The following is a 17,512-nucleotide window of genomic DNA, read 5'->3' on the forward strand; positions in this document are numbered from 1 at the left end:
AAGATGCATAATTCTTTACTCAATTGCATTTTTAAAAAATTTCTTACTTCCCTCCTAGAATTATAATAGTATCATTTTCTGTTACTTTCACTGTAAATGCAAAATCTTCAATAATGAATTAAGTAGATGTTGGTAGACTCATCAGGCAATATAATCACTGATCATTTATTCATTTAATATTTATTGAGCTCTGACTACATGCAGAATGCATTCCATGTTTGTATCTGTGGACACTGCCCACCAGTTGGGGGACTGCCTGTTAAATTGCCTCCTAATGACCTGAAAGATTTAATGTTCCTCTAAGTATCAAACTCCCAGAAGATTATTGGCTGCAGTGGCTGAACTGATCCAGTGAATGTTTTCTAGAAACTTTAATGAGCTCTGAAAGAGGATTTACTTGTGCATCCAAATTGTTTCATCACAGTATGAGCAAGCCTTCAGCTGTAGGTCATTTTAGTATTCACTGGAATCGGCTTTATGAATCACTAAGGGGCTCAGAAAGCAACAGCAGCCCACTGGGGTCCAAATGGATATTTTCATTTATGTGACCAGCTCAATCAATCATTCTAACTAGGCTGTTTTGGGGGCTGCCAGTCTCTGTGGGGATTCAAAAGAGCATCCTGGCCCCATCTGACTTGTGATGTCCTGGGGTTGATAGCACATTTGTTTGGTTAGCAAGACTTGCCAGCCTTACCACTATCTAACTTGCGTCAGTAACGTGCTGAAACAAATGAGACGAGTTTCTGTGAGCCAAGTTGGCTTCGTCATCTCGAGGGCAGCCTGAGCTCCAGAGCACCCAACTGTCCCCCTTATCTCCTAGACCTCCCTTCTTAGTGAGCAAACCCAACAGTACACACTCAGGTCAGTTTTCAGGTACAAAAATGATTTGGTGGTGAGTATGAAGCAAACAGAGTGGTAGTGGCAGACTGCCTATCATTTATCAGCCAGAAGACCTGAGTAACTTACTTAGCCTCTATCTGCCTTAGTTTCCTTCTCTTTAAAATGGGAGTAATAAAAGTACTCATCTCATAAAGGATTAAACTAGTTAACAATTGTAAAATTGCTATATATATTTAAAATATATATTAAATATATAAAATTAGATATTATAATATATAATATGTAAATATATAATAATACATATGTTATATAAAATGGGAGTAATGAAAGTGCTCATCTCATAAAGGATTAAACTAGTTAACAATTGTGAAACTGCTATGTATAAAATAAATATATACAAAAATATATGAGTATATATAATATATTTAAAATACTTAGTAGTATATAATATATAGGATATATATTATATATAAAATATACAGGATATATATTATATATAAAATATACATACATACATATATATAAACAGCTTTGGCACATGGTAAGTGCTCACTAAATTTAAACTATCATGATTTTGAGGGTATAAGTGTCTTCTTTTTATATTCTCTACAATGTCTCACATGCAGAAGGTGATCAGAAATATTTGTTAATTTGAATTGAATAGAAATGAACCATCACACGTACACAGAATAAAGTTTTATCCTTCTGAGGAGTGAAATCCCACCAAGATGCCAAGATCACATGCCTCTGTCAAGCCCAAACCATCCCAAGAAGTTGATACTCTTTCCAGCCTGCATCCGTTATTAGAAACCAATCAGCTCCTCTCCCTTCAAAAGATTTCTATCTCTTCCGTTCCCCAGAACCTGTTGAATTAGAAGGGCTTTCTTCAATCTGCCCGTTGCCTGCCACTTCCAGAATCCCCTATTGTCCCAGGATTATTTCTCCATTTTGAAAAGGCTTATGTACACAAGTCACATTGCATCAGCCTGGTTAGCCCAAATGTTTATATGTAGAGGTAGGATGAGTCACCCCAGCACCCCAATATATTTGGAAAAGAAATGGTCCAAGGAAAATCTGTTTTGAACCCTGACAGGCAACTAATATTAAAAACCTGCTGTGAGGACTTATTCTAATTAAACATTGTGTCGAATAAAGGTCATTCCCTCCAGATCGTATTTCTATTTCCCAGAAGGTCCTGGAGCAGGTTTGCTCATGACATTCTTTTCAGTACCTGCCTGGCTGAGGCACTGAGAGCTCTTTCCTTTCTAAAGTCATCTCATTCACAGTGGACTCTTCAGGGGCTCAGCTGTGGTTCTGAGGCTTTGTGAGTGCCTGTAGATCCCAGAAATTCCCACCCAGTGTCAGGCTCGGAGTGGCCAGATGGCGTAGGTCAGGCCAGTTATGAGCCCCTGGATCCCAACCCATCACTTCCTTACTTTTCACATCGTCGGGTTTCCAAGAGAGGGAGAGGAGGGAACACTCCACCCCTGACTCCAACACTACAATGTGAGCAGTCCTTCTGAAAGAGGGGACCAAACAGGAACCAGCAGGGGAAATTTCCTCACATTTGAGGTGTGAGATCAGTCCCTGAGTGTTTTGCTCTCAGCCAAATTGTTTCAAGGGTAGATGTTTCATCAACCTCAATGGTAAATCCACCAACACCCTTGTTAATTCTAAGTGTTCTTTTTAGTTGCCGAACAGAAGCAGAGTTTATCAATATTCTCTTGTATAGATCAGAAAAAAACTTCAAAATATCTTAGTTTATTTATTCAGATCAATATAGACCCAGAGAAAAGCAATACCCTAAAATAGTGCCCTATAATTTGCTGGCTCATCCAAATAACCCCCTCCCTCTCTCATTGCTTCTTTGAAGGAGGCTGAAAAGCTGAACTGTTCCCTATTTGTGCACCCCTGGGACATGCAGATGGATGGACGGATGGCCAAATACTGGTTCCCTTGGCTCATAGGTTTGTGTCAGCTTGGGATCTGGAAAAGAGAGTCAAGCCCTTAGTTTTTTCCAATTATCTATGGGACCCTATTATGTCAAAGAGAGAAAGTATGAATAACTAACAGGATTGTGAGTTATTGAACTCTTACTTACTCAGATAGTGCTATATGTATTACCTCATTTAATTTTTTTAATTGAAGTATAGTTGATTTACAATGTTTCAGGTATACAGCAAAGTGATTCAGTTAGATTACCTCATTTAATTTTAATCTTATCCACACAAAACTTTATGAGGTTGACACTACAATAGCCTTTTTTTTTTTTTTTTTTTGGCTGGGCCACATGGCTTGCAGGATATCTTAGCTCCCAAACCAGGGATCAAACCTGTGCCCCCTGGGCTTCCCTGGTGGCGCAGTGATTGAGAGTCCGCCTGCCGATGCAGCGGACGCGGGTTAGTGCCCCGGTCCGGGAGAATCCCACGTGCCGTGGAGCGGCTGGGCCCGTGAGCCGTGGCCGCTGGGCCTGCGCGTCCGGAGCCTGTGCCCCGCAGTGGGAGAGGCCACAACAGTGAGAGGCCCGCATACCGCAAAAAAAAAAAAAAAAAAAAAACCTGCGCCCCCTGCAGTGGAAACTCGGAGTCCTAACCACTGGACCGCCAGGGAATTCCCTGTAATAGCCATTTTATAGATTGAGAAACTGAGTCTCGAAGTGGTTAAGTTGTTCAGGTCACAGAGTTAAAAAGTGAAAATGGAATTTACATAGATCTGTCTGACTCCAAAGCCACCTCACTACACAGACTCCCAAAAAGGCTCTGATAAAAAGTAGCCATGCCTGTCTAATAGATTTTTAGAAGCCAATGATAGCATCAGCCCTTACAAATGAGAACCCGGGAGTTACAAGTAGAAAGAAGGTCAGCTTCTACCGCCCAAGGATCTGAAACCCGACATTGCAGATGACCAGGTTTTCAAGTCCCCTGTTACCTGCTCTTTGCCACCTGCACTGTTCACCCATGGTTCCACCTGAGGGTAAGGGAAGGGCAAAGAGGAGAGACCTTTACTGGGCCTACCAAGCTCTGGATAGGAGCTGGTCGGGATTCTCTTTCTGCTCTGACATTTCATGCCCTTGTTATTGCTTTTGGAGACGAATGTGTTTAGTAAGGCAGCTTCCTACCCATCCCCCACCAAATTCTTGAGCAACAATTAGTCAGAAGAGATAAACTAAGTAGCCCCTGTGCTCTCTACCTTCTAAGAAAATCTCATCCTAATTTACACAGCACTTAGACAAGTTCCACAAACTTATTTGCATTGCAACTTCCCACATGAAAAACAAAGGAGAGCATTTACATAGAGGATCATTTCATCCCTCATTATGCAACACATATATATTGATCCTTTCCAGCACACCGGGCACTGAAGATGTACCAGACATGGACAAAACCTCTGCCCCCCTGAAGCCTGAGTTGACAAGTACACAGATCATAAACAAACAGGCTAATTTCAGAATTTTATTCTGGATGCAAAGGCGGTCTTTAGGAGACTGGAGAATTCCCAGCAGGGGAGGGTCATGATCCAATTTACATTATAAATATTCCACTTTGGCTCCGACATGGACAATGATCGTGGGGTTATTGTCCAGGTGTTAATGGAAAGCAGAATCACAGGACCAAAAGGAAGCGATGCTGTCCATCCCCCTGCCTGCAGGGAACTCTACCCACAAACCACTCCCAGACAGATGTGAATCCATCATGCTTCCAGAATTCTCAAGAGGCCAAGGATCCAGAGAGCCAGGGGCATCTCTGTCCATGGAACAGTGACAAGCCTAAGGCAGGATGAACAATCAGTAAAGCCCCACTAGGCAGCCAGAGAATCGGGCTTCCCCAGAAGGCCCAGGTCTCAGACACGGAGCCCCCAGAGATTTCTTTATCACGGTCTGAAAAGCAGTCATCTGGAAATATGGCCCAGATTGACTCCATGGAGGTGAAGGCATCAGGCATGGACCAACTGCCTCTTCTAGAAGCACAAAGTACTTGAAATAATTCATTTTAATCCAGTTATTTTCAACCTCAGCTCCAAGAAGCAGTAAAGATTTGGCAGGAATATTAATATTAGTTAATATTTATTGAGCACTCACTAAGTGGCAAGAACTAACCATTATTAACCCCAGTTTACAGATGAGGAAATTAAAGCAGGGAGGCAAGTCATATTTGTTGAGCCCCTCCAATGTGAAGTTCTGGCCAAGAACTTTCCCGGCATCATCATTTGCAAGGTTCCACAACAGCCTTCCAAGATGCACAACACTGTCCCCATTTCACAGGCGAAGAAGCCCAGACTCGGGGGCATTAAATTACTTGTCAAAGGCCAAGAAGCAAAAAATTGGAGGAGAAAGGGTTCAGCCTAGACTCACTGTACTCTGCTTGCCCCACTGCACACAAAATGGAAGCTGGGAGAATCAGGACAAAAGACAGGTCCTCTGGCTCCTTGACTGTTCTAGCCATTAGATGACTCTACTTGCAAGTGGCAAATAGGAAGTGTCACATCGTTTCTGCTTGCCAAAGTAATGGCCTGCACACAACCAAGCCATGCTGGGGCACAGGGACCCTGCGCTTCTCAGCAAGGTCCCATTTCCCTGCCATTAACGTCACTGAACTTCTTGCTCATGATGACAAGCGCTATACGTCATGACTGTTTCGTCTTCCAGGAATGCCCACAGAGACCACCACAGCCATTTGCTCCATGATCATGGGTGGAGCGTTCGAGAAGTTTCCTAAACTGAAAGTATGTTTTGCACATGGAGGTAAGACCCTATCTGTATTAGTCAGCTTGGGCTGGTGTAACAGAATATGACCACAGACTGGGCAGCTTAAATAACAGAAGTGTGTTTTCGCGTGGTTATGGAGTTCCCAGATCAAGATGCCAGCACAGCTGGTTTTTGGTGAGGTCTCTCTTCCTGGATTACAGAAGGCCACCTTCTTACGGTGTCCTCACATGGCCTTTTCTTTGTGTGTTCACAGGAAGAGAGAGAGAGAGAGTTCCTCTGTCTCTTCCTCTTCTTATGAGGACACCCATCCTGTCAGATGAGGGTCCCACCTTATGACCTCATTTAAGCTTCATTATCTCCTTAAAGGCCTTATCTATAAATACAGTCACATTTGGGGTCAGGGACACAATTTTGGAGGGACACAATTTAGTCCTGGTAGTTGTTCTAGTTATAAAGTATATGATGGTTCAAGGACCAAATTCCATTTCTGCAGACAAGTTTAGTTTGGTTGGCACAGTTTACTTGATTTTGTTTTGTTTTTCATTTAAATCTCTCATCAGACCACAAGCTACCATAAGCTCTCCAGTTTGCAATAGTCCCTACTATTCACTATTGTTTACAAACAGGCCTGTTTCATTCATTTCCATTTCCTGCTTGGTCCCTGTAGGTAAGTGAGTTTGTGACTCTTTAATACACACACACAATATCAAACTATACACACTGTTCTCTAATCCACTTTTCCTTCTCAACAGCATGTGGAGACATCTTTCCATGTCAGTGAGTGCAGAGCTTCATCATTTTTGATGGCTGTATACATGACAATGCATTTTATGGATATGCTGTCATTATTTAGATATTCCCCAACTGAAAGGCTCCCTCTGCATTTTTCTATTATAACCAAGCTACATTTGAAAACCTTGACCACACATCTTTATACACTTGTCTTCTCTCTTTAGGATAAATTCCTTAAATCTGAATTTCTAGATGAGTTAACTTTATTCTTTTTTCTGGGTCATCTCTCACATTTGGAACCCAGTAGATCCTTTGTAAATACAGTTAACTAGCTGGGCTACAGTAACCTCTCTTTGCATATAACATGAGGGTTGAAAAGAATCCTTTTCAATTAACACTAGTCCCTCAGGAATGGGTTTTACTTGCAGGTGGTTCCTTCCCCTTCACTGTAGGAAGAATCTCCCATGGATTCAGCATGCGTCCAGATCTGTGTGCCCAGGACAATCCAATCAACCCAAAGAAATACCTTGGCTCCTTTTACACGGACTCCTTGGTTCATGATCCTCTGGCCCTCAAGCTATTAACAGATGTCATAGGAAAGGTAAGCCAGGCCTGCCATTTGGGTGACTTACGGGGAGCAGAGTGCAGGATCAGCAACCAGTTGCTTGGTCTGTCTTTGAAAAAGGGATGGGAGAAAAGGCATTAGAAGAAAAAAGAGGGACAGTGAGGTTCAGGATTAGGTTTGCTCGCACAGGCTATCCTATCCAGAACCTCCTTCAACATAGACCATGTATCAGCAGGTAGCCATTATGGATGTACGCCAAGGAAATCCCAGATAACCCACATGGCTGGGTAGTTCCCCAGATAAATTCTTCTTCCTCACGGTCACCTCTGTAGTGACCATAAGGAAGTGACACATCATGATGAGGTAAGCAGGAAAGAGCCACCAGTTTTGAGGTCAAATTCACCTGGGTTAAAATCCTGGCTCTGGGCTTCCCTGGTGGCGCAGTGGTTGAGAGTCCGCCTGCCGATGCGGGGGACACGGGTTTGTGCCCTGGTCCGGGAGGATCCCACATGCCGCGGAGCAACTGGGCCCGTGAGCCATGGCCGCTAGGCCTGTGTGCCCGGAGCCTGTGCTCCGCAACGGGAGAGGCCACAACAGTGAGAGGCCCGCATACCGCAAAAAAAAAAAAAAAAAATCCTGGCTCTACTTCTTACTGATTAGGTAAAGTGTGACTCTAACTGTCCTCATCCACTAAATGAAGAAAACTGGAACATTAAAGAGGAGGGGATGGCACTGGCCCAGGAGGCAGGGGAAGATGATGAAGGGTCTTAGGTACCACCTGAAATGTTTTTCTGGAATAACATGGCCTTTGTTTTGAAAACCATTCTCTCATTTGGCCCAAAAGACCAGCATGGTAGTGCTTTAAACCTCACAAGAAAAGGCCTTTCCTCTTCTGTGGTCTGCTAGCAGCTCTCCTGTTGGTGGCATCTCCACTTTTAAGTATTCTTTGTAAATGCTAACTGAGCAAGTTTAGACAATGTTTAGAGCAAAGGTCAGTCTGAATTAGTAGTCTGAAATATTTAGTATTTCAATTCTGTTTGATTACTTACTTATAGCAGTAGAAGGTTTCCAAATTTACCCAAAGAAAAAACTCTTTGGGGTTTCTAAAAGAATATGGACATATGTGTTTAAAGATTGGCAATATGGTACTTGGATTGAGAGTAGATGCTAAGGCATTTAAAATCTTGTTTAGCAGAGAAAGTGGTCCATTATTTGAAAGCTGCAAGTTAGTGTTCTATCTCCAGAATGAAGACTTCATCTCACTTTAAAGCTGACTGTTTCTCTGGCTTGAGAAACTCACTAGAATATAAATGTTGAACATTCTGGTTTGGGAATAAGTTATGTGGCTGAGCTGTGTTTCTGAGCCTTCTGGCTTTTGTGTTGTCCCTGCTGAAATGGGTGCTTAGCAGCTGCTTGTGACTGTTGATGATTATTGGATTGGACAGAGGGGCTATGGGCAGGTGTGTAAGTAGGAAACTACAAAAAAGGAGAAGCTGAAAGAGTCTGTAAACTCTGGATTTTGAGCAATGGAGGAGGGGGAGTAGGAAAGCAGTGTGGAAGTGGGGAAAGGGTCAGTCTAACTACCTCCCATCAAGCCTAGTACCCCTGGTGCTCCTGGCAATGGCAACATCAGGAAAAAACACCCTTGGCAAATATAACATCTGTCTTATGAGGAATACCATCAGCGGTGAGGGATACCATCAACACCTTCAAACAGCATTCAGGGCAATACACATCGGCCAGGGGGTCACAGCAGAAGAGGAAAAACATGGCAAATGCCTTGTGGTAACCAGTGGATAGACTAGTTAGTAAGTATATCCCTTTTGTGGACCCCCAGAAGAACTCAGAGGGCACTTTGCAAAGCTGCAATGTTGCAAAGGTGCTAAGATCTTGCATTCAAACTGTGAAGACTTGAGCCCCTATACCTTGGGCATCAAAAGCAAAAGTGACTTCATTTCATGTGACCTCACAGGCTGGTGAATCTAGGACATAGAAGCAGTATACATTAGTAATTTAGGATTCTCTTTAAAATATTAATGCTTCCTCCTTCTAGTTATATTCACATTCGCAAAATCTTTCAAAAACAATCCCCAAACCAGAATGGCTGAGGAAAGTCCTATAATGACAGCTAGTCTAGAGAACAACTGTCCATATTTGAGCAATAGGACTGAAGGCTGTGGAAGGAGGTCTCCAGGACAGATAAAATGGAACAGATGGATTATTTGATGTGTTTGAATTTGAAACAATGATTGCCAGGCATTCAACGGATCTGTTAATACATTAGTAACAAACAAGCTGTACAAACAAGCTGTATAGAAAATTAAGCAAAATAAAGAAAAGGAAATAATTAAGTCCAAGAAAACAAACATCCATATAAAGACAGATAATCACTGTATATTACCTGACTCGGCAGTGAAAAATATTTATATTTATGGTGTAAATATTAAGCACTGGCTTAACTGAAAATTGTATTCTACTGGGAAATTGGAGAAGTTGGAATAAGAAAGAAATTCTCCATGATCATAATGCGAAGTCAGTAAATACTCTCTAAAGCTAATAAATCGAGAAATAATAGTATAATCTTATTATCTGAAATTATGAGGGTGATTATCAGAAGATTCATGTTAAAAGGTAAAAGTGGCTGTCTTGGGATACAAAAATGGGTAGGACTGTTTTTGATAAGAAAGATATTAGTAATATTGGACTGTTTAACTATGTATAGGTATTATTTTGATAAATCAAAATTTTAAATAATACCTTCAGAATAAATAGATATGTCATACATACACCGAAACCATATATTGTGCACCTACTATTCCTAAAATTCCCTCTAAACAGAAGATGTGAATTACATAATCTCTTAGTTTCCTCCCATCTCTAAAATTCTTTGCTTTTAATCTATGTCTACTCATTTTTAAGGACAGAGTGCAAAGAATGCTAGTTATGTGTCATCTGTCTATCACTGTGAAAAATATGAAAAAACTTATTGCCTCCCTATATTAACATGACCATAGACAATTCACTTTATATATTTAGGTGGGTAGATTTTGAGAGGTCTATTTTCCTCCCATTATGATTATATCATAATTTTGGCTAGATCCATTGTTAATCTATTTCTGTGTAACTAACTGTCCCAACTCAGTGGATTAGAACAACAATAAACACTTACTATCTCATATGGTCTCTGTGTCAGGAATTTAGGAACAGCTTAGCCATTTTAGGATTTCTCACAAGGTTGCAGCAAGTTGTCAGTCAGAGCTGCAGTCACCTGAAGGCTTGACCAGGGCTGAAGGATTTATTTCCAAGGTGACTTTTATATATTACTGGCACACTGGTGCTGGGTTTTGGCAGGAAGCCTCAATTCCTCCTCATCTGGGTTCCTCTACTCTCCGAAGAGCTGCGTGAGTGTCTTCACAACATGGCAGCTGGCTTTCCTAAAAAATTGAGTGATCTGAAAGAGAGATGGAAGGGGCAGAGGAAAAGAGAGCAAGAGAGAGATGGAGTGTGTGCCAGGCAGAAGCTATCCTTTTATGACCTACACTCAAAAGCCATGTCGCAGGCTTCCCTGGTGGCGCAGTGGTTGAGACTCCACCTGCTGATGCAGGGGACATGGGTTCGTGCCCCGGTCCGGGAAGATCCCACATGCCGCCGAGCGGCTGGGCCCGTGAGCCGTGGCCACTGAGCCTGCGCGTCCGGAGCCTGTGCTCTGCAACGGGAGAGGCCACAACAGTGAGAGGCTCGCATACCGCAGGAAAAAAAAAAAAAAAGCCACGTCGCCTCACTTCTGCTGCATTTTATTCATCAGAAGCAAGTCACTAAATCTGGCCCACATTCAAGGGGAATGGAATTCAGCTCCACCTTTTTTTTTTTTTGACTGTGTTGCGTCTTCGTTGCTGCGCGTGGGTGTTCTCTAGTTGCAGATAGCGGGGCTACTCTTCGCTGCGGTGTGCAGGCTTCTCATTGCGGTGGCTTCTCGTTGCGGAGCACGGGCTCTAGGTGCGCGGGCTTCAGTAGTTGTGGCGCACGGGCTCAGTAGTGTAACTCATGGGCTCCAGAGCGCAGGCTCGGTAGTTGTGGCGTGGCACATGGGCTCAGTAGTTGTGGCACGTGGGCGAGCACAGGCTCAGTAGTTGTGGCACATTGGCTCTAGAGTGCAGGCTCAGTAGTTGTGGCACATGGGTTCAGTAGTTGTGGCACGTGGGCTCTAGAGCGCAGGCTCAGTAGTTGTGGTGCATGGGCTTAGTTGCTCCGTGGCATGTGTGATCTTTCCGCACCGGGGCTGGAACCCGTGTTCCCCGCATTGGCAGGTGGATGATTATCCACTGCGCCCCCAGGGCAGCCCGGCTCCACCTGTTGAAGACATGTTTGTAAACCACCACACCCCACACTCCAGCCACCTAAATGCAAAATACCCTCAGTCCTCCCACAACCACCCCAAAGTCTCATTCATTTACAGCATCAGCTTAAAGTCCAGGATCTCACCACTTAAAGTAACTCGGGGATGACGCTCCTCATGCACACTTTCTCTCAACCTGAAGATCTGTGAACCACAGAGACAAGTTCTTTACCCAGCACACACTCAGGCAACACTAGAAAATGGTGAGACATGCAAAGGATAGTTGCTATAGACCCTCCATTCCAAAAGGAGAAAATCAGGAGGTTTAGAGGAGTTACTAATCACTAGCAAATCTGAAATCCATTGGGCACATGTTAGCAGTTCCTTGATTAGAACTCAGAACACAGGAATTATTCTCCACAGCTCTTGGTTCTACCCTCTGAGTCATCACTCCTTTTCCATGAAAGGGAGCCCATATTTGCGGCTAAGTAGTTTCTACAGACTGCTTCATGCCCCTACAACTTTTGAGGCCCGAAAGCTTCTTTTCATTTTGTTCTATCCATTCCTTTCAATCCTGCTGGTGTTTCTGCTAATACAATTCTCTTAAAAACTTTGCAGATCATAACAGCACTGGTGACTACGAATGTGGCATTAGTGTACAGAACATTGTCAATGATTAAACGGTAACAAAGTTTAAGAAAAAACAAAAAAACTTTGCAGGTCTTTCATGAATCTTATTAGGTTTCAAACCATTAGGCAAAAGCCTTACCCACAAATCTGAGAAAAGCCCTTTTCTGCAAAGGCTGCTGAGGAACAACACTCTTAAGCTACCTAGAAGCCCTTATTGTTTGACAGTGGTTCTTAGAGGCACTGCCTTAAATCTCTTGAGGTCATAACAAAGATATTATAGTCATATCTTGGCTTCATTTTTAGACTATATTTTTCTGATTGTGCCCTGGATTTAATCTTTGCCAGAAAGCCATCTCTAATTTTAGCATCATTTGTCATTGGAGGGGCTGGGAATTTTCAAACCCAACAATTCCTGTTTCCTTTATATTTAATAGTCCTGCCTTTAAGGCACTCCCCTTGCATTTTACTATAAGCAGCGAGAAGCATCCATGCAGCACTTCTAACATTTTGTCTGGAAATTTCCTTCACTCTATCACCCAGTTTAGTATTTTCTACTTTGCATATTACTGTAGGTGACAGTGTTGCAATTTTTTTTTCTTTTTTTGCCACAGCATAGCAAGGATCTCCTTTCCTCTAGTTTCCAATAACATTCTCCTCATTCTCCTTAAAGTCCTTACTGGTAACCTTCTCACAGGTTATCAAGCTTCTAATAACAGCCTTTACAAGGATCTTCAGTCTTCCACTATCTCAAGGTCCTTCCAACTTCCCCCCACTAATCAGTTCTAAAGCCACTCCCACATTTTTAAGTTTTCATTATGGCAACACCCTACTTCCAGGTACCAAAATCTGTATTAGCTATCTATTGCTACATAATACATTAACCTAAAACTTAGGTTAGCTTTAAAACAACAATGAACATTTATTATCTCGTTCATTTCCTCTGGGTCAGGAATCCAGGAACCCCATGGCTGGGCAATTTGGGTTCAGGGTTTCTTATGAGGTTCAATGAGATGACTGCAGCCCAACAATATCTATCTATCTATCTATCTTTCATTCTTTCACTTTTTACTTTTTATTTGCAAACTACTTACACTAACTTAACCCCAAACTCTCCACCAATTTTATAACTCTCCTCTCAATACACTTAAACTCATTAGGTACAGTAGTCTTGATTTCTTCTTCTTGAAAAATATATTCAGGAGTCTCTGACTTGCTCTAATATGGACTGGGTTGCTATTTAGACCTGCTGCACAGCTGTCTTTTTTTACTTTTTCTTTCTTTTTTTTTTTTTTTTTGGTGGTACGTGGGCCTCTCACCGCTGTGGCCTCTCCTGCTGCGGAGCACAGGCTCCATGGCCATGGCTTGCAGGCCCAGCCGCTCCGCAGCATGTGGGATCCTCCCGGACCAGGGCACAAAGCCATGTCCCCTGCATCGGCAGATGGACTCTCAACCACTGCGCCACCAGGGAAGCCCCACAGCTGTCATCTTGAATCTCTCCTTTGTACTCCTCACATTCTCTCTCTCTCTCATTGGGTTCCCTGCTTCCTGACCCCTATGATTTTCCAATTTCTTGCTTTATTCCTTCATCTTGGTAGGGAACATCTTCCAATAACTTTCTTTTTTTTTTTTTTTTAATTAATTAATTTATTTATTTTTGCGGTACGCGGGCCCCTCACTGTTGTGGCCTCTCCCGCTGCGGAGCACAGGCTCCAGACGCGCAGGCTCAGTGGCCACGGCTCACGGGCCCAGCCGCTCCGCGGCATGTGGGATCTTCCCGGACCGGGGCGCGAACCCGCGTCCCCTGCATCGGCAGGCGGATTCTCAACCACTGCGCCACCAGGGAAGCCCCCAATAACTTTCTAAGAAAGACAGTATGGGAGATGAAATTTTTGAAACCTTGGTTATTTCAGTATGTCTTTATTCTTCCCTTAAGAGAGTTAACTGTTTGGCTAGGTATATAATTCTAGCTTGGCAACTGTTTTCCTGAGTAATTTTAAAGACATTTTTCCATTGTATTATGGCTTCTAGAGTTGCTGTTGAGTAATGTAACTCCAGTCTAATCCTTGAAACTTCATATAAAACCTACTTCTTTCCCCTTCACTCCCAATCTCAAAGACTCTAAAATTTTCTTTTTGTCCTAAAATTTCTCAGTGATGTTACTCAGTACGGGACTGTTTTCATCCATTATGCTAGACATTTGGTGAGCCCTTTTTTTTTTTTTTTTTTTGCGGTACACGAGCCTCTCACTGTTGTTGCCTCTCCCATTGCTGCGGAGCACAGGCTCCGGATGCACAGGCTCAGTGGCCATGGCTCACGGGCCCAGCCGCTCCGCGGCATGTGGGATCTTCCTAGATGGGGGCACGAAGCTGTGTCCCCTGCATCGGCAGGCAGACTCTTAACCACTGCACCACCAGGGAAGCCCATTTGGTGAGCCCTTTTATTCTGTGAAATTTTCTTAATTTATTTCTTTAATGACTTCCTTCCCTCTGTTTTCTCTTTCTGGAGCTCCTAAAGTTGAACCTTATTTTTTTTCTGTCTTACACCTCCCCTTTTTGAGCTTTTGTTTTACTTTCTGGGATATTTCCTCAACTTTATTAATAAATCCTTTTATTTAATTGGCTTTTTAATTTGTTTAATTTGAAAGAGCTTGTTGTTACTGTTCTTGTTCTGTAAACTTTTTTAAAACATCCTGTTCATGTTGATTGAGTTCAATATCTTTTATCTCTCTAAAAATATTAGTAATTTTGGGAAATGTACTTCTCCCCACAATCCGTCCTCCAATTGGCTTTTTGTCTTTTTTCTTTTAAGTCTCAGTCTTTCATATTAAATGCTTTCCTCAAATGTCTATAATCCTTGGCTGTCTGCTCATATTTAAGAGCGGTCACTAAAAACATAATTGGAAGTCTCTGCATGTGGATGGGGCCTGTCAAGTGTGGTCTTCTCTATAGAGTAATCCAACTGAGCCATGTTCTTTCGAAACTCCAGAAATTTGGTCTTTTTTTTTTTTTTTTTTTTGTGGTATGCGGGCCTCACTGTTGTGGCCTCTCCCGTTGCGGAACACAGGCTCCGGACGCGCAGGCTCAGCGGCCATGGCTCACGGGCCCAGCCGCTCCGCGGCATGTGTGATCTTCCCAGACCGGGGCACGAACCCGTGTCCCCTGCATTGGCAGGCGGATTCTCAACCACTGTGCCACCAGGGAAGCCCTGGTCTTTTGTTTTTGATTTATCACTTACCCAGAGAAGCTCTTTCAATCTCTTACCTGAATGGTAAAAGCCTGGTTGCCAACATCCTGGGAACTGGGTAGGGAATAAAGGCTGGGATGCTCAATTTTTTTAAAAAGATTTTTTAATTATTTTTTTTTTTTTTTTTTTTACTTTTTGGCCACACTGTGTGGCATGTGGGATCTTAGTTCCCCGACCGGGGGTTGAACCCACGCCCTCTGCAATGGAAGCATGGAGTCCCAACCATTGGACCACCAGGGAAGTCCCTGGGATGCTCAATTTTTAATAAATCAACTTTCATTAACCTATTGTTTTCAGAACATTCCACATGCTCAACTGTGCCTGATATCTCCCAGTTCAGAGACTCTCTGACCCTTTCACACCCTTTTGAGACTAAATGACCAGTCTTTTGCCAGGATGAGGGGAAAGCAGACACTGGACTTAGGGAGGTGATCTAGGGTCTAATTGCTTCTGAAACAGGCTTACAATGAATCCTCCTGCTGTTAGTTCTTTGTCTCTACTTCCAGAGGCACCTGGTGCTATCAATTACATATATTTGGGGCTTGGTGATATAAGCCAGGTTACTTTTTGGCTTATCTCATACTAGCTAAGAATTTCTTTGTTGGTCTTCTGAAGTTAGTTACTATTATCCAACTGCTTTCCAGTTTCTGAAGTTTTCTTCTTAGTTCTTCTAACCTGTTCTCTTTGTCCTTGTGGCTATATGCTCTTCAAAAAGCACTTTACCATCTTTTTAATGGGGTTTCAAATTGTGATCCTCAGACCAATACCAGTCCACAAAGAGTTTGTTACCAGCACATGATGAGAGAAGGAACTTGTGCCAGAATGCAAACTGAGTCACTAAAGACACCATTTAGTTTAACTGACTGTTGTTTTTAATAGCAAGACTTTTTCAGTAAAGAAGAAGTGCATTGATTTACATTCTGGGGTAAGCTCCTTAGGTCATCATGGACAACTGACAGACCAGTTTGCATGCATGTATTAATACTGGTCTCGAGCTTTCCTCCTTTTCGCTAACAAAATTTATCTTACCTATATTGCATCTACCTATGGCCCAGCTTCCAGCTCCCTGAAGTCATTTTCATGGTTATAGGCAATTAGAGGTCAGCAGAGGGCTTCCCTGGTGGCACAGTGGTTGGGAGTCCGCCTGCCGATGCAGGGGACACGGGTTCGTGCCCCGGTCCGGGAAGATCCCACATGCCGCGGAGCGGCTGTGCCCGTGAGCCATGGCCGCTGAGCCTGTGCTCCGCAACGGGAGAGGCCACAACAGTGAGAGGCCCGCGTACCACAAAAAAAAAAAAAAAAAAAAAAAGAGGTCAGCAGAAACTACAGCAATAGAAGGGGTCTGGCTAGATTTTCAGAAGTTAAAGAATATTCTAGTCCTCTCTCTGGCTTGGGCTGAAGGTGGAAGGAAGAGAGATGATATGCACATCTTAGAGTCTTAAGATTTTTTTTCTACTTTTTTTTTTGGCCACACCTCATGGCTTGTGGGATCCCAGCTCCCCGACCAGGGATTGAACCCGTGCCCTGGGCAATGAAAGTGTGGCATCCTAACCACTGGACCACCCTTTTTCTACTTCTAAAAGTTAATCTATTAATTCAACTAGAACATCTAAAATCACATAACTTAGTTTATAAATATTACTTTTCCACATTTACATTTCATGAAACAATTTTGTTCAAATACGCATCTTTGACATAGTGCCTTGTCATTATTAGAAACACCATTTGAGGCATTAAAATTGTTTTTAACAGCATATAAGCACTGCAGTAAATAAACTCTTTGAATGAGAATGTCTGTTTCCTAAGTTTCTAAATATCCAAGCTTCATCTACAACCAAGTATCATTAGAATTTTCTTCTAGAAATGGAGGAACTACAGGACTATCCCTATGTTATTCACACATAGCATTCTATTCCAAATTGAGTTCACTACTGCTGCTAGTCTTTTGTTTGTAGTTTGTATTTTTCAGTGGTTTCTGTTAGTTTGTTGATTTGTTTCTGCATGCCTGAGAAATGTGGTGAAAATGATAATACAATTAAGAGTAGAAATAAAAATAGAAATGAAGATAAAGTGGAAAAAAGAAGTCCTAGAAATCCCATTCTTGTGAAGCAAACAGTAAATGATGCTTAAGAGTTTAATGTTATACAACATAGTCATAGCTGTGAGAGATATGAGTAAATTATTTGATCTCTCTAAATTTGTTTCCTTATCAATCAAATACAGAGAATAACAGTACCTAACTCTTGGGGTTGTAGACAGCGTTAAATAAGATAACCACATAAAGTATATAACACAATTCCAGTCCCACAGTAAGTGCTCAATAAAAGCATTTGACAAAGGTACATACAGGGCTTCCCTGGTGGCGCAGTGGTTGAGAGCCCGCCTGCCAATGCAGGCGACATGGGCTCGTGCCCTGGTCCGGGAAGATCCCACATGCCGCGGAGTGGCTGGGCCCATGAGC

At 42.6% G+C, this 17,512-nt stretch overlaps 1 protein-coding gene and 1 long non-coding RNA gene across 4 annotated transcripts in view; one reads left to right on the forward strand and one right to left on the reverse strand.

Annotated features, from left to right (window-relative positions):
- The window catches only part of LOC131750781 (uncharacterized), a 127,635-nt gene that overhangs the window by 69,966 nt on the left and 40,157 nt on the right, over positions 1-17,512 (reverse strand). For both annotated transcript variants that reach the window (XR_010839103.1, XR_010839102.1), the window contains exons 2-3: positions 10,012-10,293; positions 6,804-6,951 (exon numbers count right to left, since the gene is read on the reverse strand). This is a non-coding gene — a long non-coding RNA (uncharacterized lncRNA). The remainder of the gene's footprint in view (positions 1-6,803; positions 6,952-10,011; positions 10,294-17,512) is intronic.
- Positions 1-17,512, forward strand: part of ACMSD (aminocarboxymuconate semialdehyde decarboxylase) — a 63,257-nt gene that overhangs the window by 26,506 nt on the left and 19,239 nt on the right. For both annotated transcript variants that reach the window (XM_059053695.1, XM_059053696.1), the window contains 3 exons: positions 2,714-2,807; positions 5,486-5,581; positions 6,706-6,878. In XM_059053695.1, coding sequence (XP_058909678.1) covers positions 2,714-2,807; positions 5,486-5,581; positions 6,706-6,878 — 363 coding nt within the window. The remainder of the gene's footprint in view (positions 1-2,713; positions 2,808-5,485; positions 5,582-6,705; positions 6,879-17,512) is intronic.

The sequence above is a fragment of the Kogia breviceps genome, chromosome 2, assembly GCF_026419965.1.
Source record: "Kogia breviceps isolate mKogBre1 chromosome 2, mKogBre1 haplotype 1, whole genome shotgun sequence".
Taxonomy (NCBI): domain Eukaryota; kingdom Metazoa; phylum Chordata; class Mammalia; order Artiodactyla; family Physeteridae; genus Kogia; species Kogia breviceps.